The sequence below is a fragment of the Caretta caretta genome, chromosome 10, assembly GCF_965140235.1.
Source record: "Caretta caretta isolate rCarCar2 chromosome 10, rCarCar1.hap1, whole genome shotgun sequence".
In the NCBI taxonomy this organism is placed as follows: Eukaryota; Metazoa; Chordata; order Testudines; family Cheloniidae; genus Caretta; species Caretta caretta.
Window position 1 is genome coordinate 3639977 of NC_134215.1, and position 27521 is coordinate 3667497.

General features: G+C 49.9%; 1 protein-coding gene across 2 annotated transcripts in view; it reads right to left on the bottom strand.

The window, feature by feature from the left end:
* Positions 1–1338: 1338 nt before the first annotated feature.
* Positions 1339–27521, bottom strand: part of RAB26 (RAB26, member RAS oncogene family) — a 214952-nt gene continuing 188769 nt past the window's right edge. For both annotated transcript variants that reach the window (XM_048868329.2, XM_048868328.2), the window contains exons 6-9: positions 10549–10614; positions 7070–7126; positions 6393–6469; positions 1339–5703 (exon numbers count right to left, since the gene is read on the bottom strand). In XM_048868329.2, coding sequence (XP_048724286.1) covers positions 5601–5703; positions 6393–6469; positions 7070–7126; positions 10549–10614 — 303 coding nt within the window. In that variant the 3' untranslated portion in view covers positions 1339–5600. The remainder of the gene's footprint in view (positions 5704–6392; positions 6470–7069; positions 7127–10548; positions 10615–27521) is intronic.

Below are 27521 nucleotides of genomic sequence, written 5' to 3' on the forward strand. Positions count from 1 at the left end.
ATTTGGAAAAAACTAAGCTACAAAGAAAGTCAAATTCTATTGAATAATGGCAAACTTGTAGCAATACCAAACAACTTGTCTTAGTCAAGGAGAATCTAAGAATGGCCTCTGAGCTGGATTTACTTAATTTTCAATACTGAGTATGGAACTCAAATTTTCATAAACATTTGACAAAGTGTCTAATGCAAGTCGGTGTGTGGGTTTGATGGTATCCTGAACATGCTATCCATTGGATGGGTCAGGACCTCCAATATAAAAGCTCTATTCTTTGAAGCTGTTTGGGAGTAGTGGTGTGAGCTGCAGTGCTTTTCACAGCCTTCCTTGGTGGAAGGTATGACAATGTAGGCTCTAGAGGGAGAGAGCAGATGGATTGTTACAGAATAGTCTAATCACATCGCAGGTTAAGATGAACTGTATCAGTCTGTTACTAGCAGGATTTAATAGTAAATTCACTACAGTTAACTTCTTGAGGTATCTCCAAAGAGAAGTATGGAAAGGTTAAACCTTTGATTTGACTTGCCTTGGAATTATGCAGAAAACTCCTGGTTTTTTTGGATACCTACCATAAAGGTAAAGTTAATTGGCCTAGCCTAGAGCAGTAGACAATGTAGGTGTTCTCAGTAGAAAAGTACAGGAGTGAACATTGGACTCTGTGTAGAGCCAATTCGGGGACCAGTTAGATCTGAAATGTAGTGAAGTCAGTTTAAATTAGAAAAGGTTCAGAAAAGGGCAACTTAAATGATGAGGGATTTGAATGGGTCCCATATGAGGAGAGATTAAAGAGGCTAGGACTTTTCAGCTTGGAAAAGAGGAGACTAAGGGGGGATATGGTAGGTCTATAAAAATCATGAGTGGTGTGGAGAAAGGGAACAAGCAAATAACTTTTCTTTGTTCATATAATTAGAACTAGGGGCCAAATGAAATTAATGGGCAGCAGGTTTAAAACAAAAGGAAGCTCTTCACACTGTGCAGAGTGAACCTGTGGAACTCCTTGCCTGAGGAGGTTGTGAAGGCTAAGACTATAATAGGGTTTAAAAGAGAACTTGATCATTACCTGTTAAGTTCACTTCCCTCTGGGGCACCTGGTATTGGCCACTGTCAGCAGACAGGATACTGGGCTGGATGGACCGTGGATCTGACCCAGTGGGACCGTTCCTGTGTTGGTTCTTGGTGATGGAAGTGATTTGAGAGATCAGAGATTGTAATACAGGTGCTTCCTACAGCAGGGGAAGGGGTTTCTGTGGGCTGAGTGAGTAAACAGCTGAGGGTGTTGGGTTTTATTTTTGTTTCTACTTAGCTCTCTATTTTGAAACCAAGATACCATTGTCAAGACTCAGGCTCATTTAAAAAAATTTATTAAGAGGAACAGAACATTAAAAACTGTAAAACAACTGACAGCAAGTTTTTAGTGCACACAACACTGAGTTCTTAGGCTTGTTTATGATTGAATGTACTGAATAATTCTTCCTTGCTTGGTGGCAGTAAAAGCCCATGTAAAAATAGATGCCAAGAACTTAACAAGTCCCAGGAGGTGCTGCAGTAGAGTGTAGGTTAGTTTTGAGAAATAGACTGCAGAAGTCAAGCAGCAGAAAGGGCTTTAATCAAGTGCAGTGGGATATTTAGTCTTATTTTTAAAGTCTAGGCTTTTAACCAGAAAAAATATCAGTTTTTTGATACTGGCTGTTTGTTTTAATAGCAGAAATTATCAGTGTTTGCTTCACACCAGGGGGATTTAATTGGGGAGGAAGGCAGGAAAGCACACTGCAGTGACATTGACATTTTTTACTCATATCTGATTTTAAATAATTCTATTCCTACTGGCAGATTTTAAAGAATGGAGGTGGGGGTTCTTTTCAGGTTTATTAAAGACAGCAAAGCTCAAAGGATTATGCCCTGCTAGGAGAGAGGCAGCAATCTACCAGAATTTTAGGATTAAGTATTAATTAAGGATTAAGTATACTGGTGAGTTTTCCAGAAGGATTTTGCAATTAGCTGTCACTGTTCGGCATCTCCATACAGTGAATGAGGCTGGTGTCTTGCAGGGGGGGCTCACCATATGCTTCTCCACACTGAGAAAGTTCAGGTACTGTTAGACCACTGAAAACTAGTTTTTTTTAAAAGCAGAATCTAACAATTTTCAGCGTATGGGTGATTTCACTACATAGGTACTGAAGGAATGGCCTAAGTTCACTAGTGCTGGGTTCTGACCATTTCCAGTTCAGTGGCAGGCAGGGGGAAGTACTTCCTTTAGGTGCCACACAGTGGCACCAGACCCAAGGAGAGGAGCAGAAAGCTCCTTGAAGGACTTTGCTTTGCAGATCAAAAGGAGAAGTGCGTGCTCCAGAGGCCAGATCCAGACTGTCATTGCCCAAATGAACAGTAGTGATGCTCTAATGTCCCCATGTATATTTCTGCTAGGTCCTCTCCTAGCCCTAGACAACTACCTCTGCCTAAAAAGAAAAGGAGGACTTGGGGCACCTTAGAGACTAACATTTATTTGAGCATAAGCTTTCGTGAGCTGCAGCTCACTTCACTGGATGTGTCTGATGAAGTGAGCTGTAGCTCACGAAAAGTTTATGCTCAAATAAATGTGTTAGTCTCTCAGGTGCCCTAAGTCCTCCTTTTCTTTTTGTGAATACAGACTAACATGGCTGCTACTCTGAAACCTGCCTCTGCCTAGGAGTTCTGCAAATACACTGTAGTGACTCAGAATATTGGTGCACAGTCAGTAGCAGCAGAGTCAATAAAGAGGAATGCCACTTTTCTCCATTAATATTTTCAGCCAAAGCAGTTATGCGCAGTCTAATAAGAGGGAATGAGCCTGGCTAACTAAGAAGAAACCTATTTGTCAGCTGGGCAGGCAGGACAGCTACTGATGTTAGCAGCAACAGGAGCACAGCAAAGCTCACCTGCACACCGTAATGCCCTTGTCCAGACTCAATCTCCAACTCCTGCTCTGCCCTTGCTGCTGCTTACAAGCTTGAAAAAAGTGAAAACAGCCACGAATTGGGTGATTTTAAGGCGGATAGTTCTGTGGTCTAATGTGAGACTCGCATGGTTATTGCAACACATGGCTACCTTTACACAGAGCAAGTAGCTTATATTTAAAAGGTAGCACATTGTTTCCTCACAAGAGATATGCTGTATTTACTCATGCAAAATAGTTTCTCTGGAGAATAGGCAAGAGATCTTAAACCATCTTTGCACTGCTGAACAAATGCCAATTAATACATGCTGTCCACTTGCATCTTTTCAAAAACACACTCTGTTCCCTGCATTTGGCTTCTATGATCTCTCAGACACAGCTCTGACCAGGAGAGGATCAGACAAGTTTGCTGAATCCAGTACAGTCGTTGCACTTCACTGGGCCCTGCTACAGGGCACACCAGCTGCATGGAGACAACGGCCCGGAAGTGCGGTCCGCATGACGCATTTAGTTACCTGCAAACACTTGCAGAACAGCACACTGAGTCCTGTCCAATAACACGCCTGGTGGGGTCAGTTATTTATAGCAGAGAGCTGGGATTTATCAGCATCTCCCTCTTCAGGCCAAGGTTCACATCATGTTAACTGCTGCAGTCCAAAGATTTTCATCAAAACATTTTTTGACAAAAAAACAAATCAAACTTTTTTTTGGTAGATTTTTTTTGTTTGTTTTGAAGGAAAACATGGTTTTTGGTTTATGAAAATAAAAAAAAAATCTGTTTACAGGTTTTAAGCAAAAATCTGAAAAAAATTAATGAGAAATTTAAGGAAAAATTTCAAAATTTCCAAGGGAAAATAATTGCCATGTTTTGACGAGGCCTGGCTTGCAACTTTTCTTTTTAGGACTCTTCCTTGCCCTTACGCTGCTAATAAAAATGCATCAGACTGACCTTAACAGAGTATCTGCAATTCTTTGTACAACACTCACCATAAAAGTAGTTCATTGTGGAAAAGTGACTTTCTCTGCGGCCTGAGACCATTGCTTCAGTGGCTGTGCCTGGATCCTGCATTCCTTTCAAACTCCAAGCTCCCCTTGGCAGGAGCAAGATTTAGGTGTGGACAGAATGCAGCATCCCAACTTAACTTGGTTCAGCTGAACAGAACAAGGGGGTTGATTTTAATGAGCTAAGTAATCCCCAACCGGCTTGCAGCTGGTGGGGATTTGATTTGCTGATTAAAAGAACTATTTATTTCACAATTAAAGTGGTGTTGGGAAATTCAGTGCAATTAACCCTGATAGTCATAAATATGAAATTTGCAACTATCTGCAGTTAAAAATCCCCTTTTGGCAACGATGTCTCTCAACTCTCCCAAACATTGCATTTAGAAGTACATTACAAAAATAACACTGCTAAAAGACAAAGGGGCGGGGGATTCCAATGAACAGTGCTGGCAAAGGGCTTTTAACAAACCTGTACAGTTAAAACCTATAGCATTCTCCTTGGTTTTCTTTAGCTGAAAGCAAGATCTATCCCAAAAGTTTTAAAGAAATCAAAGCAGCATGGCAGTCTGAAAACGCTATCAGCCACGTTAGGATAGTTAGAATAAGCTGCAATACATTGGGGGTTTTTACTCACTCAGAATACTAGAAACAGCAATAATGGAGAGCAAAAGCCTTTATCAAACATGTAAACAATCAGGGTTTCTCTGTTCAACAGGTACGTTTGCAGGAGCTTACTCAAAACAAGATAGCTAAGCTCTTGTCTTTTGCAGGGCAGAGCAGGAGAAGGCTCTAGCAAGGAATATATATTATACAACATGGTAAAACTGATGTATGTAACAAGGGAGAGACTACAAAAATGTTTGCCTTGAAAACAGAGATCTCTCTTGGGCATGTATATAGAGCTATAATACACACAAAATGTACCCTGGGCCAAAATGTTTTCATAATTGAATCCCAAGTGGGAAAAGAAAAATGGAATGGAGCGGGGTAGCCCAGAAACAGTTATGAGTGGGGGAAAGTTTCCCTCAGTCATATAATAATACCTAGCACTTCTATAGAGCTTTTTGAACATTTATCCTCACAATGCTCTCTGCTGCTGGGTAAGTATTATCATCTCCATTTTATAGGTGGGGAAACCGAGGCATAAGGCGGTCAAATGACTTGCCCAAGGCCACAGAGGGAGTAAGTATCAAGAGTCCCCATGATAACAGGAGTTCTTGATGTCTAGGTGTGCGTGTGGACCAATACCAAACTCCTCTTTGGACGCGTTGGAGAAAGTCTGCGTCAAACCCATGTCAGGATTAGCAACCGTTAGCTCGCAGGAATGGACAGGTCCCCAGTGACTGATGTGGGACAGATGGTTTTGTCCCCCTGGGAGGAACTTGAAGTTTTACACCCCCCCCGAAGCGATCACAGCATGTAATTAAGGAATACTACTACAATGGGGTGTTGGGCCGCGGGGCCTGGAATGAAGCGGCTGCACCAGAGCCAGCGTCGGGGCTGCCAGGACAGAGCCTTTTCTTCTGCTCCTTTCACGCCACGTCTCAGCTCACCGTTACGAGAATACACAGACAACGAACACACATGCACATACTGTCCACGAGGAGGGAGTGTGGCACGAACACTTGGCATGAGTCTCTATACAGCTGCCCTGGCTGCTGGAGCCTGCGCTTTAGGATCTGCAGCATCCTGAGCCTCTGACTTCCTTCTTCACGTAGTCATGAAGCTTGAATTTGGGCTCATTGGGCAGCTTCATGGACCTGTGTTTCAGCTCCCTGCAGGAGAGACAGACAGGTTATCGCTTTGCCTGTAAAAGGAACCCCCGGGAGCAAATCACAGGCGGGGAAAACCTTTATCAATGCCGTCTTCATCGCAGTGCCGTGGGCCGTGGCTCATTCTCAAGCTAAGCTGGGCTGGGCTGGGCTAGGTACTTAGGCTGCGGTTCAGGAAAGCGTCTCTACTCAGGAAAGCACTTAAGCACATGGTTAAAGTCCCACTGAAGTTACATTTCAGACATCAAGTTAAATATGTTTAAGTGCTTTCCTAAATCAGTCTTAGATGCAAGACAATGCAAGAAAAAGCCTCAGAATCAACTCATCTTGCTCCTTAGATACGATTGGTACCAAAAATTAATGGAATTCAGGAGTCAACTTCAATGGTTTTTATGGCCATTTCTCAGAACTTTCCCCTGCGTATACAAAAGAGAAACAAATCCCAGAGGCTGGTTTAAAGATGGGGGCTGTGATTATTTCTTGGTGACAGAGGAGGGCTGGGGGTGAAGCTAGTTGACCCACGCTGTACCGTGGCATGCTAAGATAGAGGATAATGCCATGCAATGGCGGGCTGTGGTTTCTGTTTCAGTGTTGAACACTCGTTTTGTGTCAGTGCGGGAAGGGAGCGGAAAACTGGGAGCGATGCAGATTGCATTCCAACAGGAGAGGCAGCAGTAGGACAGTTAACTTACTTTGCGATGGCCGTAAAGGCCAAGTCGACATTCAAGCCGCTTTTCGCGCTGGTCTCCATGAAGGGCACTCCGTACTCCTGCAAGACAAGACCCGTCTCAGTACAAGACCCATCAGTGGCCCAGGACAGGCCACGGGTTCATGCTGTCTGCTTGGTACAAGAGAGCCCAGCTCCAGACACAGTCCCTAACAAACCCGTCTGACTCCGGACGTGCAAAGTGACAGAGGCTTTGGAATCGGACTCTGCCAGAGAGTGGTCTTGAGGGGAACGTGGCCTTTAGGGGAAACCCTGGGAGGACAGGAGGGTTTGCTAGGAAAAATACCAGGAGGGGGAGGGTTATTCTGCCAAGCACTGAAAACAGCAGCGAGGCAGTGAAGCGTGAGCAGCGTGCGGGGTGAGAAGGGGCTGGGAAAGCACAAGGAGAGGCAGAGAGCGGGAGAAGGGAGAGGAGAGAGAGGGGAAAGAAACACAAGAAATGAAAAAGCCAGGCCATGCAAGGCAGCACTGCGCAGGCTCCTTCCCACTACAGACTGGCCCCTGCACCAGCCTTCAGCCCCGGAGACTCATAGTTTAGCGGCTGTAGCCTCATAGCTTAACTGTAAATGCAACTTTCCCAAGCAAGTGCAAGCAGCAGCTAATTTATCTGGGCAAAGTCTTGGGCTGCGAGGACACACGTACCTTGGCTAATTTCTCTCCGTCTTCCCTTTTTACCACTCTGTCCTGGGTCGAATCCACCTAGCAGCGATAACAACAAAGAGCAATTTGCAATGGATCAGCAGAGCAATGTCCGGCAAAGCTAAGGAGCGCGGGCTGACACAGACATGAATAGTGCAGTCACTCAGCATCCCCGCCCCCCGCAGCGTCACCAGTAAATCACATTTCACTTCATTGACAAGAGAGCTGGGCCAAAGGAGGTGGTGTCTTTTCTCCCATACACGCGCTGGGGAGATCAGCTTGAGTTGTTGGAGCCGGGAAAGCACAAGGAGGGCTAAGGCTGCGATTTCTGTGCCATGACTTGTTGCTCGAGGAAAGGGGGCATATGGTCTAATGCGCAGAGCAAAAGAGAGAATTGGGACTCCTGGGTTCCATCCACGGCTCTGTCATTAACTTGGCCTTGAACAAATCCACTTAGCTACTCTGTGCCTCAATTTCCCGTCTATAACACGGAGAGACGAACACTTCCCGGTGTCGCAGGGGGGATGGGAGACAGCATTAACTTATGCCTGTTGAATGCTCTGAGATCCTTGAATGACGGCTCCATAGCAGGGCAGAAAGACTAGAATTATCGAGTTGGAGAACTAAGTAATGAATCGACGCACACTTGGCTTCAGCCCTGGAGAGAGATTAAAGCCACACTTGTCCAAGGAGTCTCCTGCAGTGAATGGATGGAGTGGCAGGGCTGCCCTAAACCGATTCAACAGGGAAACAAGCACACATCTGATGTTTGATCCCTACCCAGCAAAGATACAATCAATCCAGGTCAATCGCCAGGTCACTGCTCTGTAGATAAAGGGGAAGGAGCCATGCATGGGGGTAAGGGGTGGACAGCAATGTACCCTGAGGGTGTGGAAGAGTAGGCTGAAGTAGAAATTAAATTCAGCGAGTTCCAGACAGGCTCACAAAGGTATTCACTTCAAAGAAGTTCCTAGAGACACCCCGGAACGAACAAGAGAGGCCCTTCAATAGACCACTGGTCCATGCACACCCAGGCAGATGCAGGCAGGTCCCGATCAGACTCATCATCCAGCTGCTGGCACGATGCAATAAACAAGAAGTGTTTGCAAAAAGAAAAGGAGTACTTGTGGCACCTTAGAGACTAACCAATTTATTTGAGCATGAGCTTTCGTGCCACAAGTACTCCTTTTCTTTTTGTGAATACAGACTAACACGGCTGTTCCTCTGAAACCTGTCAAGAAGTGTTTGTAATTCACTTAGGTTAGCGGAAACAACCAGCACTGTGTTGGAGTTGGCCTCTTGTTTCCGGCAGCAGCCCCCTCCCTGGTAACGGGAACGGAAAGGCTAAGGCGGGATTTGTAAGTGAGATCTGAATGAAGACAAGAACGATTCTTTTAATTCCCGAAGCTTTGCTTCCAATTCACTATTCCTGGGAGGGCTTCTGTAATGTTCTTGTAAATCAACTCTTATGACATGAAGGAGGGAACAGTCTCAGGCCAATAAAATTGGAGTCTGGTATCAGAGAAGAATGTGACAAGTGTGCCTGGCTCTGGGTAGCACAGCTCCTGCTCTCAAACCCAGGGGAGCAAACCTAGTGGAGCAGCCAGAGAAGCATCAGGCTGCTTGGATCCAGAGGGCACCTGGTCTTACTGGGAGCTGCCCAGGTTGAGGATGCAGCTGATTGGGATCCATGCTAGTTCACGAGCAAGTCGGGTTTGGCCCTTTGACTCCTGGCCAGGCGGCTGACCACAGTTTAGGTGTCCCAATGTTTATCACTAAAGAGAGAGAAGGCAAGGATCTGTCCGTCCGGATCTCCGCTGCTCAGGAGGGAAAGCAAGTGCTGAACCAACCCTCAGAGAAGCATGATCATGGATCCCCACAGGCAGGGACTGACATATAGCCAGGCTCTACGGACACCTCTTCATTCCTCCCACTCAGGACCCGCTTTGTAGACTAGGGAAGAAACGCAGTAAAGCAGCTCAGTAAAGCAGGTCTCCAAACAGGCCTGTGTGTTCCATACTGAACATGCCCCTGTTCCTCCGGAGCCTACCCATGGAAAGCACCTCTCATTTCATAGGCACCCAAGAATCAAACACTGGCCAAGTAATAACTCACAGACCCAACCTGGGCTGCCTCTAGAAAAGAGGACATTAAGGGGGGACATCTATCGTAGTCTTCAGATACTTGAAAGGCTGCCATAAAAAAGATGGAGAAAAGTTGTTCTCTCTTGCCACAGAGGGCAGGGCAAGAGGCAACGTGTTCAAACTATAGTATTTAGATTAAATCTCAGGAAAAACTCCGTAACTGTAAGAACAGTCGGCCAATGGAGCAGATGCCTTTGGAGGACGTGGAAGCTCCTTCACTGGAGGTTTTCCAAAGGAGGCTGGAGCTGTCTGTCTTGGAAGGTTTATGCACAATAAATCCTGGATCTTCGCAGTGGGTTAGACTATGGATCTATGAGGTCTAGGATTCTAAACTTAGGTCAAGTAGCTACCTCACACAGGGTGCAAAATTCTTCACAGCCCCGAGCAATGTAATTAGGTCAACCTCACCTCACTGTAGACAGCGTTAGGTCAATGGAAGAATTCTTCCATTGACCAGGGGGTGGATTTAATACAGCGACGGAAACGCCCCCTGTCACTGTAGTAAGGGCCTGCACTACAGCGGCGTACAGGGGCTTGCAGCCCACATTCCCCCCACAGTGGAAGCCAGCAAAATCTGTTAGCAGACTGGGCCCAGTGTCTGCAAAGTGCCTCAAGATCCTTGGAGCAAAGAGGTGATAGATGCCCTAAGCATCACTAACTCTGTACAGTAGGGTCTGGGCATGCTGACATCAGGCAACGATGTAACAAAGTGAAAAAACGGGAGTTTCCCCCAAGCAGTATCACACATCCCAATTTTGCAAACCAGCTGAGTCAGATGAACAGGGCTCTGCCAACACAGACCTCCCCAGACACAGGACCCCGCTCACCTCCATGTCAGTAACTGGCCACCTCACCCCAGGGTCACTCACGCAGCTGGTAATTTGGATACTCAGAAAGGGAGCCCAATCACTGGTAAGGGTCAGGCCCTTGGACCAGCAAATGCCGCAGCACAGTGAGGGCAGGGCACTGCTGGACATTTAGCCCAGTCTGCATCCCCCATAACCTAATTCTCCTGCTTACATTTGCTAAGAGACCTTGCTGAGGGCCCAGCAGCACCAGAAGCCTCCTGGGGAGGTTCCCCAGCTCTGAGTGATGCCTGCTTCACGGAGCATAAAGAACAAAGCGGATTTCCTGCCAGCTCGAGATGAAGGCATCCCTGGGCTCTCGAGAGCCCCCAACATTTCAGGCCAATGTTAGGCTTTGAAACCACATCTGCAGATGGTTAATGCCCATTACGGTGGAGCTCCCATAGGCGGGGGGGCGTCCTGGTCCTGACTGGCAATGAGACAGCGTGACTGCCTGGAAACTAGCTTGGCTACATGGCCGGGCCCAACTCACCTTATTTCCCAGGAGCATGAGGACCACATCTTGCTGTGCGTATTCATGGATCTCGGTCAGCCATGCCTAGGAGGGAAAGAGAACAGAGGCTGCACAGCATGGGTAGAGAATTCCGGACGGAGGAGCTCCAAGAGGGAGCAGGCCGCAGTGGGGCCAGTTCACAAAGCTACCCGCTTCCCAGGCCTGCCACCCGGGGAACATGCCCAGCCCTGGCGGTGGGAGACATCTGATCCATTCACTTCATACACACGTGCTATCTGATTGCCATGTTTTGCTATTCACATGATTGTGGCCTTTCCTCTAAGATCAAACACAGCATCCCTTTAACATCTTACTGGGGGACCTGCAGGGAGACAGACTCAATCCCCTATAGCGCATGCATTTCCTAAAGCCATGATGAACGAGGCTACACAACCTACTGGAAGAAGTTTGGGTAAGTCTCAGCATCTCCCTCTGCCCTCAGTGATGTAACACAGTCCTGTGGAGCTGAGCACCCCCTGGCGTGCAGCCTCTGATTTACAGGGGCAGGACAGCTGGGGGACTGATTAAATCGTTACAAGAAAAAGACAGATTTCTGGCTGCAAGGGCACGTATCAACAAGGACACGTTGCTGTTGCTTGGAGAGCGGCTCTTTGACTGCAGACACCAGGAATGCTAACAAGATAGACCCTGCTGGGCCCTGCCATTAAGGCTCAGGGCTGCCGAGAGCAGGGACACACTCAGCACACTTACCCTGCACGGCGGGGAGGCTGGGTTGAGGGGAAGGGTGTCTAGGAACAATTTTCATAGAATCATAGGACTGGAAGGGACCTGGAGAGGTCATCTAGTCCAGGCCCCTGCACTCATAGCAGGACTATCTAGGCCATCCCTGACAGGTGTTTGTCCAACCTGCTCTTAAAAATCTCCAATGATGGAGATTCCACAGCCTCCCTGGGCAATTTATTCCAGTGCTTAACCACCCTGACAATTAGGAAGTTTTTCCTAATGTCCAACCTAAGCCACCCTTGCTGCAATTTAAGCCCATTGCTTCTTGTCCTATCCTCAGAGGTTAAGAAGAACAATTTTTCTCCCTCTCCTTGTAACAACCTTTTATGTACTTGAAAACTGTTATCATGTCCCCTCTCAGTCTTCTCTTCTCCAGACTAAACAAACCCAATTTTTTCAATCTTCCCTCACAGGTCATGTGTTCTAGACCTTTAATTATTTTTTGTTGCTCTTCTCTGGACTTTCTCCAATTTGTCCACATCTTTCCTGAAATGTGGTGCCCAGATCTGGACACAGTACTCCAGCTGAGGCCATATCAGCATGGACTAGAGCAGAAGAATTACTTCTCGTGTCTTGCTTACAACACTTCTACTAATACATCCCAGAATGGTGTTCGGGTTTTTTTCAACAGCGTTACACTGTTGACTCATATTTAGCTTGTGGTCCACTATGACCCCCAGATCCCTTTCCGCAGTACTCCTTCCTAGGCAGTCATTTCCCATTTTCTATGTGTGCAACTGATTGTTCCTTCCTAAATGGAGTACTTTGCATTTGTCTTTATTGAATTTCATCCTATTTACTTCAGACCATTTCTCCAGTTTGTCCAGATCATTTTGAATTTTAATCCTATCCTCCAAAGCACTTGCAACCCCTCCCAGCTTGGTATCATCAGCAAACTTTATAAATGTACTGTCTATGGTATTACCTAAATCATTGATGAAGATATTGAACAGAACCGGACCCAGAACCGATACCTGCGGGACCCGACTCGATATGCCCTTCCAGCATGACTGTGAACCACTGATAACTACGCTCTGTGAATGGTTTTCCAACCAGTTATGCACACCCCCCCACCCTTATAATAGCTCCATCTAGGTTGCATTTCCCATCAATAACCCATGGAGGCGGAGGCTTTGGGGTTGGTTTGTTTAAGAGGTGAAATGAGTGATTGGAGCAGGATTCCAAATGCCTTCGCACCCAGAGGATTTGCAGGGGGAAATGGCAGAGCTCATACAACCCGCCTGCAACGCAGCCAGCATCCATTACAGGTAATGGCCCTTGGGAGAGGGCTTGCAAAGAGCGGCTGCCTCCTCTCTCTCAGGGATATGGAGGGCAGCCCTCACCCTCCTCCCCAGGAGCATCTCCTCCTCTGCATGCTGACTAGACAAGGCAGCAGCAGCAGGGGGCACAGCTGCTGGAACTAGGAGTCTGCTGCACCCCCTGGCGGGAAGTAGTACTAACAACCTTAACATACGGTTTCCGACTTCAGCGCCTGCACTGTAAAAATTGCCCCGGCGCCTCTGGGAGTGGGTCATAGACAGAGCACCTTCCATCCCAGGCTCCCCAAGTGCCGCGCCTCCCTCTGCCAGTGTTAGCTACGGGTCAGACAGGAACCGAGCACAGGCATCTGCTCTCTCAGTACTGCTGTTGCCCTCATCACCATCCTGTCTGACTTGCCCAAGATCTCTCACACACCAGCAGCATCACAGCCAGAACAGAACCCAGGCGTCCTGACTCACAAGCCCCTGTGCCGACTACTGGGCAACTGAGCCTTCGGACAGCCGGCCCTGGCAGGCCAGGACTCACACATCTCTCCATGTCATGGTCCCTCTCATCTCTGTACCAGGCAAAGTCTCTCTATGACCTTTGCTTGAAACTCTGTTCAGGAGAGGGCAGAGCAGCTGGGCTGGATTCCCGATGGCTGCTGATTCCCAGAGGAGTGGGGCACTTCACTGATGTATTAACAGACCCTACTAAAGATTAGTGAATGCAGTCTCTGGCAGGTTGTTCCTGCTCTGGGTGCAGCCATAAAGCCAAGACGACTGCTTAATATAAGAACGGCCACACTGGGTCAGACCAAAGGTCCATCTAGCCCAGTATCCTGTCCTCTGACAGTGGCCAATGGCAGGTGCCCCAGAGGGAATGAACAGAACAGGGAATCATCAAGTGATCCAACCCCTATCACGCAATTCCAGCTTCTGGCAAACAGAGGCTAGGGACACCATCCCTGCCCATCCTGGCTAATAGCCATTGATGGACCTATGCTTCTCTCCTCTGCTTCTCTGAGCCTGCCTCTGATGCAGTCTAATAACAGTCACTCGGAACTCGGGGCCCCTGTAGCCACTTAACAAGAATTTTAAAACTAAATTGATCAATTTCTACCTTGAAGGCCATTTGAGTCATATGCTTATTACCCTGCTATTCTTCCTGTGCTTTTTTTAAAGGCTGAAATTAATGTCTTGCATCCAAGAATCATTCGATAACCAGGTTTTATCTCACTTCCCTCTGAAGGGCTGGGCTGGAATTAGAGTCATTCTCCCGCCGAGAAGGGGCCTATCATCAGATTTTTGTTTTCCTTGGGGAGTTCGTGTTTTTGACCATCTTGACTTCTTATCAGTGCTGCCTAGCCTAGCTTTCCCTCTGCGAGTCAAGCCTTTTGAGGGAAGAGCTCCAGATGGTTCTCTGATGGCATGAAACGCCAACGGTGCACTCGGAAATATGTGGAGAAATAACAAACAACAACAGTCCTGTCCTGATGGGGGCTGGACCTGCCGCCCCCCTTAGCTGACCAAGAGCAGAAATGATTAACCGGAGCTGGTGGTTCTGTTTTCATGGCTGACATTCAGATTTAAAAAGAAAAAAAAATCATGAAAATGCTTCAGTTTCTAGGAGGTTATTACCGAAATTTAAAAAATAATGTGGATGTTAGTCCCTAGACCAACTCACCAGTATTCACGGGACACCGGCTCTCGTTATAATCATGGATCAATAAGGATGTAGCGTAACAGGAGCTGAGCAGCAGGAACCTACTTACCCACTGAGCTCAGTGAGAGTACTTAGGTGAGTAAAGTGTGCAGGATCAAGACCATAGCAAGAAAACAATACTGAAATGGGACGTTTGTCCAAAACGATCAGATTTTTCTCTACAAGCACTAAGTCAGGGAAGGCTCTGTGTGGGTCAGACACGCCATGCAGCAGCACTGCCTTCGCTGGCCTCAGTGGACAGCGGTGGTCTTGGTTGGTTCATCCAGCGAAGTGGGTTTTAGCCCACGGAAGCTTATGCCCAAAGGACTCCTCGTTGTTTTTGCTGATACAGACTAACACGGCTGCCTCTCTGAAACCGGACACCCTGGGATTCTAATTCTTCCGACCTGCATGGAGGCTGGCAGCCAGCACAGTACAGCACGGTCGAAAATTCAGTCTGATCTCGGATGGCGACCCCATGCTGTCAGACAGGTTGGGGAGCAGCGCTCTGTCTGCTCGGCATCATTGTCCAGATCACCCGTACAACTTGCATCTTCCATGGTAATAGACTGGGAGCCTCTCTTTCCAGTGCTGTGTGGCATGATGCACTCCAGCCCCTCTAACAGTGCCCGTTTCAGGGCCCCCAAAACAATGTATAAGATAAACAGACGTGTAGACTCTCCTCCCTCGGTCATTACTCTGTGCAGTCCGATTCCGGCTTTAGGTTAGACAGACAAATCAGGGTATTTGGGGTGAGGGACACAACTTGCCAACTTCCCTGCATGCGCTAACGACAACACTCCCGTCATTTACTGACTGACCTGAGCAGCGCAAGCAGATGCGACCCTGCCCTTCCCAAGCGCACCCGCCTTCTCAGTGCTCCGTGCACCGGCTGCAAAGCTGAGCCACCGTGCTGGTGCGCTGGGAGGTGCTCCCGCCACATCGCAGCTGAGAGCCTAGCCGCCACATGCTACCACTGCTGTCCTCCGCGGGGTCACTGCTCTAGCAGCAGCATGCTTGTCCCACAGGTGGGGTGGCACAGTCCATCGGGCGGTCCAAGGCTGCTTAGGGCAGGCCGAGAGCTGTAGGGTGATACTAAGCCACACAGGCTGTGTCCATCAGTCTTGGAGCCAGGGACAACCACAGGGTCTGTCTGTATCCAGCAGCCTCAAATACTCTGTCTGTCCATTACTGCCAAGCAAGCCCTGAGTGCAGTCCCGTGAGAGAGACTCCAGCAGGGGAGGCAGCCGCAGGGAAGGAGAGCTGCAGCTTTCACTCTGGAGACTTCGGTGCGACCTCTCACTTCTTACCCACAGGAGCTGGCCCAGAGCCCAACCCCTCAAACTCTTCCCTTGCTGAGCGGTGGAGGGTTCACTTTCGAAAAGGCCTTTGACGGAGCCACTGCCCCCGACTCGGCCAGCAAAACAATGACGGATTAATGGGTGAGAAGCAAAGAGCGTCTGAGGATCAGAAATGAGAGCACAAGCATGGGACAGGCATCCACGGTGAATTCTAGCCAGGGAAGAGGCTAACGGCAGAGTGCTCCCAGCAGCCACACTAGGCCTTGGGCTGGGTGGAAATGGGGGGGTGTCTTATGGACCCAAGGTTAATGAAACCCTTGCTCACTATTACAGCCGTAACCAGGTCTGGGGGGCTCAGGGTTCCATGCCGAGTTATTGCTGTGACTCCCGTTGCAACAACCGCCCTGGAAATATTTTTAACCATCCAGAAAAGGAAGGAAAAAGAACTCAAGCCTTTGCAATGGTATCCAAACCCCTTTTCCCTTTAGCTGGAGGGAGTGGCGTGGCCACGTGGTGCACGACTGGCTGACAGGGTGGCCCAGCTCGTGATGGGGAGGAGGTGCCGATGTGCCTGAGTAGGGCCAAGCCCCGCTGTGCTGCCACCCGAGGTAAGTGCCCCCCTCCCAGAGCCAGCATCCCATCCCCCTCCTGCACCCAAACCCATTCCTGCACCCCAACCCCTGCCCCAGCCAGCACCCCGTACCCCCTCTGCACCCCAACACTCTGCCCCAGCCCAGAGCCCCTTCCTGCACCCAAACTCCCTCCCAGAGCTTGCACCCCCCTCACCTCCTCCTGCACCCCAAACCCCTGCCCCAGGCTCAGGCCGGAGCCCCCTCCCACACTGTGAACCCCTCAGCCACAGCCCGCACCCCTCCCAAACCCAGCCCCCTGCGCCAGCTCGGTGAATGAGGGTGGGGGAGATCGAGCAACGGAGAAAGGGGGGATGGAGTGAGCGGGGCGGGGCCTTGGGGAAGGGGCAGGATAGATCCTGGGTTGCCCCTAAATTCAAAAAGTGATCTTGGGCGTAAAAAGGTTGGAGACCCCTGCGTATGGGGCACCCGGCTCGCACGATGAGCAATGCCCCTCTTGGACATTAGATGGAGCTGGAGACATGGAAGACCTTGCAGCGGACGCACTGGGGAGGAATCGCCCTGTGACCGTCCTGCCGGGCCTGGCAGAGTCGCGTGGGGAAAGGGCATCAGTCTGCTCCCGGCATACAAGGGCCAGCTGCACCTCCAGTCACTGACACCCCTTCCCCTGCCGGAGTCTCAGGAACCCTACGGGGCGGCAGCCGGATTAATACAGCACTTCCCCCAGGCCAGCCCCTTTGAAGCAACCCCAGGAAACCCAAACCAGCAGCCACTGCCCCTGTCCCAGTGTTGGCGTCACTGCACCCATACCCCGCACTCCGGGGTCCACCCCAACCAGCTCTCCAGCCATCACCCGTCTCTGGGCAGGGGCCCACGTCACCCGCCCCTCTGCCCGGGGGGCTGATGGTTGCCCAGCTCCCGGCCTTCCACTGATCTCCCCAGACGGCCAGCGCCTGCATGTCGCTCTCTCTCCCAGAGCTACGCGGTGCATTGCCAGCAGTTACACGTTACCCCACAGCTCCCGCTAACAAGTACCCTTCTCCCTAAAGTAAAAGCCTTCCACAGAAACACAAAGTCACTGGAAGTTCCCACACATGTGCCAGAGGTCACCCATCCATGTCATGGGGCGCTAGCAGGCAAAGTCTTCCAAACCTGCTCCAGGGGCCGGGGCCCCTGGGGCCGACAGTCGAGTCCGTCTGGGGTTCAGAGAGCAGGCCCTGAGCCCGTTTGCACTCTGCCTTTTCTACTAAATTCCCTTTCTTTGGCGGTTGCACCCTGGAAACCCGAGGCTGAAGTGATCTGTGCCAGCCTCCCCGGGCTGATAGCTCTCAGGAACCACGGGTGAAAGGCAAAGGCAGCGGGGGCTTCCTGTCTCCCACGGGGCTGAAGCGCGGCTGCCTCCTCCCGCATCAGTCTAGGGTAAACCCCGGCTGCAGGGGGAGCAGGCTGGGGAACCCGCCACCTACAGCTTCCAAGTTCAGTTCTGAGATTGGGGCCATTTGGAAGCAGGACTTTGGTCTGAGCTCAGCCTCAAATGAGAGCAGTTCCCTCCAAACCACAAACACTGGGGAGACGGGGGTGGGGGTGGGGGTGCAGTCCAGGAGAGTGGGGGTAGACACAGGTCTAGGGGGCCCAGGTCAGGGGAGTGAGGCCCAGGCCAGCGGACAGGATAGCACAGTGGTGGGTGCCATCTAAGAAGCTGGACAGACGGATCTAGACAGACTGCCAAAGTGGCAGACTGGATTGGAAAAAATTGATCCGATTTGGTGTCACTCCTGTGTTTGGCCTACAGCAGTGTGGAGCATGTTCTGCCCTATTAGTGCCCTGGTATTCGATCAGGAGGAAAGGTGAATAGCAAGCAAGCCGGCCGAGCCAGACAGCTGCCAGCCTGTCTCCAAGTGCTCTTGGCAGAGCCAGGCTGCGCTCTTCCAACTCGGGTGTGCCTGGTGCCGTACAGACCGGGGGTCCTGAGCTCTGCCCACAAAGCAAGCCCTGCATGGGTGGTGTAGCAGAGCCCGGGTTTGGCCTGTGACAGACTCTTCACTCAACTGTACTAGACAAGAGACTCAGCTGCTAGGCAGTGCTTGAATTACGGGGGGGTGGGGGTGGGGGTGGGGAACATTGTGGGGCCTTAAGGAACGTGGATGGTCCTGGACACTAAGTGCCCCCACCAGAGCCCCCATCTCTACCCGCCACTACCCCTTACCCCTCCGTCTGCCCTCTACCTCTAACCTGCCTCCTCTCTGCCCTCCCCGCTTCCCCGCAGCCTTCTGCACCCACCAACATCCCCTAGCTCACCAGCTCCAATCCTGCCAGTCCAGCTCTGTCCCCGCCCCAATTCTCTCCCCACTTTCACTCTGTCTCCCCTGACCCTGCAGACCCCTCTCCCCGGTGCAGAGCTCCAAGAAGGGGAAGGGCTGGGTCTTTGCCCCCCTTGCCTCCCAGGGCGACAGCTTCCATTCTCTGCCCTCTTTTCCTTCTGGAGGTCAGCTGGTCCATCCACCCCCTGGGTCCCAGCTCACCTGATCACTGACTCCCTTTCCTGAGAATATGGAATGGGATGCAGCAGGCTCCTCCTTTGCCAATCCCGCTCTTTGGGACTTCCCAAGGGCTCCTCACTACACGCTGCAGTCTCAGTGGGCCGGCCAGGGAGCGACTGGACCACCGTGATGGAATTCTCTCCCCCTGCCATGCAGGGCTGAGACATGCTGGCAGGGAGCTGTGGGGGAGACACTCAGCATGTTATTGCCCATGTTGTGGCGACAACGAATCCTTCAGCCTGGGGAGGGGCGAGGATGCAGCTCCTTTCACCAGCACAAATTCACGATTTGTTCCCTTGGGCCCTGCTATCTGTACACTCAAGGTCTAGAGTCCAGCAGTGTTTTTAATGAATTGGTTAGTTGCCCCGGTGGGAAGGGAAAGGCCCGGTAATCATACGGAGCCCAGCCAACACACTCCCCGAGCCGCACGATGGCGTGCGGGCGAGGAACGGATGGGAATCTGATGCCACGCTTGTCTGAATCCGACAGCCTCATTATCACCAGGGTCAGGGTGTGAGAGACTGGCTGACAGGAGCAGTTAGAGAGTGTGACTCAAATGCAAAGACAGATACATCAGGTTGTCAGCTGCCAAGTCTACAACACACAGCATGAGCGATGACCCCATGACATGGGGGGAGACAGCACAAGGCAAGGTGCCATTAAATGCAACACCCTCCCTTTCTCAGAGAGATGGTCACCGAGTTTTGTGAGTGCAAAACTGTATATAAACACAAGAATCTGCTAAAGTCATCGTGCAGTGAACCCAGCGATGCACACAGCGACCATGCTGCTTACGGCAGCTGTTCTCAAGCTCTGCCACTGCTGGCAATTCATTAGCAATCCAGTGATTACAGCGACAGAGGAGGGGCACCACGGACTGCTGAGCTTTCGAGGAGGTACACGAGGCCTGAAAGTCTGAGAATCGCTGATTTAAGGGACTGGGCCAAGGCATAATTCAGTGTCAAGGAACGTTTTAAAAGGCAACAGGAAATGGCAAGTGATTAACTCTCTGAGAGCTCCTGAATCAAGAGTCTTTCATCAGAACACAACAATTTAAGGACAAAAGTAGGATTTAGAGTCAGTGCCAATTTCCCAGGCTATAACTGGGCTGCGTGTGTGGATGATAAACCTTGGGGAACCAGTGAATCGGTGGATTCCAGTGCCGGAGAGGGTGCAGAATTACGCCGAGTTCCACACAACGGATTATTCCAAGGAGGGATTTAGTCATGCCTGTCAAGCTCCTCTGCATGCAGAGCTTGGTTTTACTACCCCTCAGCAATCAATTTGCCACGTCCACCAAAAAGGTTTTTTTCTCAAGTATTCAGCACCGTCGGTGGCTGCTGTTGGCCGAGAGGACAGCAGCTTTTCAGGGAGAGTCTCGGGGTTTGGCTGCAGCGCATTAGGCTGAGAGCGAACAGGGGACTTGAATAGAATAATTAAAATTGTAGCCATCTGTGGGCTCAACAATGCAGCCCAGAGTCTATTCCATGGCTGGTCAGCTACCACAGGGCAGAGTTTATGAAGACCACTGGTGAGGACAATACGTCCCACAAGTTTCTGTGGCCAGGTAGCAGACGTGGGAGATGAACTGAGATCTTGGGGTCTTCCCAGCAACCTTTAGATTCACATCAGCATCCTCTCTCTTCTCTGGCCTACGTTATGCAGGCTTAATGGTACCTTCTGGCCCTAATGAAAATCTCTGGATGAGTCCACAGTGGACCCAGCCCAAAGCCAAGTCTGTAGCCTTTTGGGCAATAGACGCCAATTTTGGGCAATAGATGCCAACCTACTCAGCAGAAATGTCCTGGGGCTGGGCTGGAGACAGGGTCTTTCCCCTGGAGGGTGAGGAGCAGAATGAAAAGCTGCTGCCCCAAGATTGGTTTCTCTGGCCCAGCAGCTGTGGGAGTGAACTGCAGCTGGATTGCACCTTCTGTAGCCTGCTTTGTAGTGGTGTGAAGTTACCATGTTTGCACAACTGCATGGGAGCAAAAGTCTTTCCCCCCACGTCACTGGCTCGACAGCAAAGCTGCTGCGGAGGGAGACAAGCTAACGGAAGACACTGCTTGGCAAGTGCATTACTTCTAAGCAGGAAGTAGGGGCTTTAACCGTTAACAGCGCAGGACTGTTCTGGGCCCATTACTTTACGATCAGCGACAGAGCTCGTGGCACTTGACCAAACCCATCTGAAGGCAAGGTCCCCGCCCCAGGAGTGTCCATTCCCCATCCCCGACAACTGCGGGGCCGGGCGGCCGAGACACCCTGCAGCTGCAAAGAGGAAGCGAGCGGCTTGTAGGAGGCACTCCTAGAGCAGCGGGGTTTAAAAGAGGGCGCTTGGCACGCGGGCACTAGGAGGACGGCGTTGGCTCCATGTGGACAAGCTGGAAAACTCCAGGACGAGCCTGTGATAGTGATGAGACGCAGCTCACCTGTATATTCACAACAGGCTGTGCAAGCCAAGGGGCCCGGCAGGCAGGCAAGTACCATTAGCCCCATTTTGCAGGTGAGACCGCAGAGGCTAGGTGAAGTGGGAACGCAGGCAGGGGAGATGGAATTCACTGGGCTGACGTTTTACCAGGAACCCCCCTATTCCGCCAGTAAACGCCGCAGGAGCTGAGCTGCAGCAGTGTTACAGAAGCAAGCCAAAGAAAGCAGGCTACCGAGAGGCTCCACCGTCTCCAGGACATTAACTGTGGCCGGGGCAAGTCATTGCAAATCGGCTCTAACAAACTTGCTGCTCCACGTCGCTTTCAGGCTGGCTGCACAATGTTGTCGCTACACTATGCTCCTACTCAACGAGCCCAAGGAAGATCCTGCACGGGGGCTAAACGTGTATTGCTTTTAATGGATGTGTCACTTCCAATCAGAGCTTTCCGGGGGAGGGTGGGATAAACATTTCATTCCAAGCGCTGGGAAGAGAGAGGCTCAGCCGCTGTGCCCAACTTGTCATGGCAGAAGGGGCCTCGATGCGTCTAGCAAAGCAAGCAGCGAGTGTTAACTCGTTGTTCTAGGAAACCTGAAGGAAGAGTAAAGGTTAGCGTGCGTTTGCTGGAGGTGGGAATCCTTCCGCTTGGGAGGAACCTGCAGGAGACGAGCAAACACACTGGTACAAAAAGATTTCCTTGGCCTGGCTTTTTCTTGTTCCTTTCAGATTAAATGGAATTCACACTACAGGCAAGCTTTTCAGATCAGAGAGTGGAATTTTGCACAAAGCGATGGTTCTGAGCCAGGAAACGACTGAGAGCGAAACAATGGAGATTTCTACAAAACTTGCCAAGCCTGCCCCTTTCACCCAGCTCTGCTTAGCAGAAAAAGGGTGAAAACCTTGAAGAATAATAAGATTTGTCAGTGTTTCCATGGTGCTTTTCATCCTTAAAGTGCTTTCCAGGACTAACTGGATTTATTAAATTAAGTAGCATAGCTAACATGCCTGTAGGACAAAAGGATGCAGGGAAGATTCACCTGTAACACGGGGCTGTGGAGGGATTACTATTTTCAAAGGGAACCCACTTAGCCAGAGTGTGATAGCTGGGAAACATGCACTGTGCCTCCCTCTGAGATGGGCAAACAGATTACAGCCCCTGTCTAGCAAAGCACGTGTGTAACTTTAAGCATGACAGGTCCTATTGAAGTCAATGGACAAGCACTTTGCAGATCGGGGCCTTTATCAGAAGCAGGCGGAAGGGACGCCTGGTCCTGTTGTTAGGGTGCTAGCCTGGGCCATGGCAGATCCAGGTTCAACACTGTCCACAGCCCTCCTGTGGGGCCTTGCACAAGTCTACTGAGACACCAGTGATGTAAAATGTAATGTGTCATGTCAATTTGGTTGGAACAGTCCTGTTTTTACACATGGCAGCCAGGTGTCCTCCTCCTTGGACCCCTGAAATGTCCTAGGTGGGCGGTCATTTAATCAATTACAACATTTGACTGGGGGTGGTTTTTTTTTTTAAATTATAACTACAAGATTGTCCGACCAAGACACGCCGCTTCACACAGGAGAACAGCGCCTTGCTCTGTGATTGCCAGGAGCAGGCCAGTGGAAAGAGAAGTGCTCAGTGTGATCAGGGGCATCTGGAGTGGAGAGATAACGTGAATGATTTACACTGGAAGCACTTTGGGATCAGGACCACCTACTCCTCTGTTGTAGCTGGTCCCTAGGCTCTACCATGATGCTCAGGATTGGGAATAATGAGCACAGACACTTGGAGCTGGTCTTCTTCTTAATGGGAACGTTAACAATGCTTGTTCAGTGTTTCATTCAGACACTCAGGATACGTCTACATTGCAAAAGACGACCCACTGCAGTGAGTCTCCGAGCCCACATCCACTGACTCAGGCTCGTGGGGCTCGGGCTGCTGAGCTAACAACCATTTTCTCAAGCACATCGGTGGGAGAATAGCCGCAGGGCACAAGCTCCCCAAATCTAGTTGTTTTATGCTTTGGCGCCCCCTTAAAAGGGCTGGCTCTAGAGTCATCCATCACCTCCTCCCAATGGAAGGGCATCTTCCAGGGAAGGGAGTTCTGAATACCCGGAAGCGGTTAGGCTGGAGCCCATCCAGCAATACTTGAGGAAAACAAGGAACCTGACTTACAAAAGGTTTTGTCAGCTTTCAAAGCTGGAAATAAAGAACTGACAGGATAAAAGAAAAGGAGTACTTGTGGCACCTTAGAGACTAACCAATTTATTTGAGCATGAGCTTTCGTGAGCTACAGCTCACTTCATCGGATGCATACCGTGGAATGCATCACGGTATGCATCCAATGAAGTGAGCTGTAGCTCACGAAAGCTCATGCTCAAATAAATTGGTTAGTCTCTAAGGTGCCACAAGTACTCCTTTTCTTTTTGCGAATACAGACTAACACGGCTGTTACTCTGAAACCTGACAGGATAAAAACACCTGACTGCCTCACTGACAAGGCTGGCATTATCAAGGGAGTCTCTGGAATATTTCTCCCAGATATTACAGAAGCCAAAGCGTGTCAGAGATGTGCAGGGCCACTCAAAATAAATAACACTCCTCGCTAGTTCGAAGAGACGGCACTACCAGATCGAAGGACGAGATCAAGCTGTGGGGAAGAACACGACCCACGTTTCTTTTTTAAAACCATGAATATTGAGGATCTGGGGATTTTAGAAAACAAAAACCTGGGAAACAGCAAAGATGCAAACTCCGCCTTTGGGGTCTTTGCTACTGAGGGCGGGGAGCTTAGTTTTGGCCAAGCAGGGGAGGACAGGGCAGTGGGGAAGGTGCAGGGATGGCTTTTCCCCTCTGGTTGTGTCCGTTGTTAGAGCTGAAGATCTCCCTCACTGAGGAAGGTGCTCCGTCAGGGGGCTGACCTAGACCCCACCCCACCCACTCCCAGTCCGGTAAATGGGGGTGGGGAGACAGTGCCCCCCAGACAGTGCAATCACCAATGGCCAGGACCTTGGTATCGTGTCCCATCCAGAAGCCTGCACTGCATCCCACACACCCAGCCATCACGCAGGGCTCTGAACTAGATCACGCAGCCCAAGGAGATGCTAATGCCTGTGTGTGCTCCCTCACCACATCCCCTCTGAGCAGAGACCCCTCACCCAAATCTACTGCGCTCTCATGAGACAGTCGCACTGGCAGGCCACTTCCTACCCAGCGTCTCCCCGGGCCAGTCGCTGAGCTGGTTTTGAACAGGCCTTAGAAACCCTCATTCACAAGCAAACCAGGCGAATGGACAATTTAATGAGGGTAGGAAACACTGCCACTAATCACTGGTTCCTCCTTATTTCCTCTGTGTAATAACATCTTTAATTAGGGCCATTAGCCTGAATGCGATTTCATTTCGACACAGTCTCGGCGCGAGATGGGCCATCGATTCTCTGATTAATTTTTTATGGTTTCCCCCCCCTTGCTTTTGTCAAGAGAAAAGTTGAGCAATGAGTAGATCTGAAAAGGAAATTAAACAAGGGACAGCGCCAGACCAAATGGCTCAGGGGACGCTGGTACTTTACTTCTCTAGGAGAAAGGGTGGCCCAGTGGCTAGAATGCCAACCCCGAATCCTGCTTGGTTGAATCCAGATCCAGCTCAATCTCTGTGACCTTTAGAGACCGTGAAGCACTCTGAAATCTACTGATAAAAAGCTCTATATAGGAGTTAGGTGTTGTTTTAGGTAACAGGTTTAATCCAACCCAGCTCAGCAGTAAAGTGAAGCTGCTCCAGGCTGGTGGCCTCTCTGTGGCATGAGTTGTTGGGTCTCAGTCCATTTCATCATAGCTAGGTTCCAAAAGTCATCCAAACCACCACAGCAAGTGGCAACCTGAGAAGAGAGGGGCCCAACACAGCTCTTGCTTTTTGGGGAGTAATGGAAAAAATCCAGCCACAACCCATCATCAAGAGCAAGGTTTCAGAGTAACAGCCGTGTTAGTCTGTATTCGCAAAAAGAAAAGGAGTACTTGTGGCACCTTAGAGACTAACCAATTTATTTGAGCATAAGCTTTCGTGAGCTACAGCTCACTTCATCAGATGCATACCGTGGAAACTGCAGAAGACATTATATACACAGAGACCATGAAACAATACCTCCTCCCACCCCACTCTCCTGCTGGTAATAGCTTATCTAAAGTGATCACTCTCCTTACAATGTGTATGATAATCAAGTTGGGCCATTTCCAGCACAGATTGATAGAGCCAGAAGAGTTCCCAGAAGTCACCTACTACAGGACAGGCCTAACAAAGAAAATAACAGAAAGCCACTAGCTGTCACCTTCAGCCCCCAACTAAAACCCCTCCAACGCATTGTTAAGGATCTACAACCTATCCTGAAGGATGACCCAACACTCTCACAAATCTTGGGAGACAGGCCAGTCCTTGCCTACAGACAGCCCCCCAACCTGAAGCAAATACTCACCAGCAACCACATACCACACAACAGAACCACTAACCCAGGAACCTATCCTTGCAACAAAGCCCGTTGCCAACTGTGCCCACATATTTATTCAGGGGACACCATCACAGGGCCTAATAACATCAGCCACACTATCAGAGGCTCGTTCACCTGCTCATCCACCAATGTGATATATGCCATCATGTGCCAGCAATGCCCCTCTGCCATGTACATTGGTCAAACTGGACAGTCTCTACGTAAAAGAGTAAATGGACACAAATCAGATGTCAAGAATTATAACATTCATAAACCAGTCGGAGAACACTTCAATCTCTCTGGTCACGCAGTTACAGACATGAAGGTCGCTATCTTACAACAAAAAAACTTCAAATCCAGACTCCAGCGAGAAACTTCTGAATTGGAATTCATTTGCAAATTGGATACTATTAATTTAGGCTTAAATAGAGACTGGGAGTGGCTAAGTCATTATGCAAGGTAGCCTATTTCCCCTTGTTTTTTCCACCCCCCACCCCCCCAGACGTTCTGGTTAAACTTGGATTTATGCTGGAAATGGCCCACCTTGATTATCATACATATTGTAAGGAGAGTGGACAGTTTGGATGACCTATTACCAGCAGGAGAGTGAGTTTGTGTGTGTATGGGGGTAGGGGGTGAGAAAACCTGGATTTGTGCTGGAAATGGCCCACCTTGATTATCATACACATTGTAAGGAGAGTGATCACTTTAGATAAGCTATTAGCAGCAGGAGAGTGGGGTGGGAGGAGGTATTGTTTCATGGTCTCTGTGTATGTAATGTCTTCTGCAGTTTCCACAAGTATGCATCCGATGAAGTGAGCTGTAGCTCACGAAAGCTTATGCTCAAATAAATTGGTTAGTCTCTAAGGTGCCACAAGTACTCCTTTTCTTTTTTCATCAAGAGCAAGACGCAAACTGGGCACATTTAGCCTTCTACAAAGCCTCTTCACACACTTCATTACGCTCAGCTCTGAAGCAAGCCTCTTCCCCAAGAGCTGAACCAATTGCAAAGAAGTGAACAGCTCCCACAGGGCTCTCTTATCGTTAGCTTTCATTCAAGATTTATGCATGGACGTAAGCTCATTTCTCTATCCTCCCTCCTTTCCGGTACCAACCCATCGCTGCTGTTACACGGCACTGACTGGTTAGAAAAGGGGAGTGCAAAGGAGGGAAGTTAAATGATTCTCCAGTCTCCTCTTGCATTTACGTCAGGATGTGATTTCACAGAACTACACTGGCAATCAAGCCGCCTCTCTGAACAGTGATGTGCAAACGGCAGGGCTGCTTTCCTTGGGGGTTTTTCACAGGCCTTTGCACTATTTTTGCTTTGTGTGCAAATACAAAGGACCCAGGGTAATTAAAAAATTTCCTTCCCTTCCACTGGAATTCCCTTAGGAAAGAGTCCTGCCTATGCTCAATGCTAAGGAGGATGCGCTGTCCGTACAACTAGATCCAAACCAGCCCCTGGGAGCACAGGTGCTGAATCCATGGGTACGCTGGGGCTCAAGAACACACTGAAAAAAATAGGTGGGGTGCTTAGCACCCCCAGGGCTGGACTAATCTTTTGTGGGCCCCAGTGCCTGGACCGTGGCCCTGCCCCCTGCTCCGCCCTGACGCACCCTCCACTCAACTGCTTCTCCCACCCCAGAGGTGGCTGCACTTCATTAGCGACAGGAGTGAACACTCACCTACCCCACAGGGTTTCTGGTTGAGGCGTAACGAAGGTTCGTGAAGTGTTTTGATTTCCTTGGATGAAAGACGCTAGAGAAGCATAAATAGCTCCAGCTGCTGCCACCTCAGGAAATGGGACAAAGTAAGTGACAGTACTGGAAATGAGAAGTAAATGCACACAGACCTGGCACCGGCTTGGAGACCGCATCACGCAGCAGGTGAAATGCCAATGGCTGATGATTGCATCTCT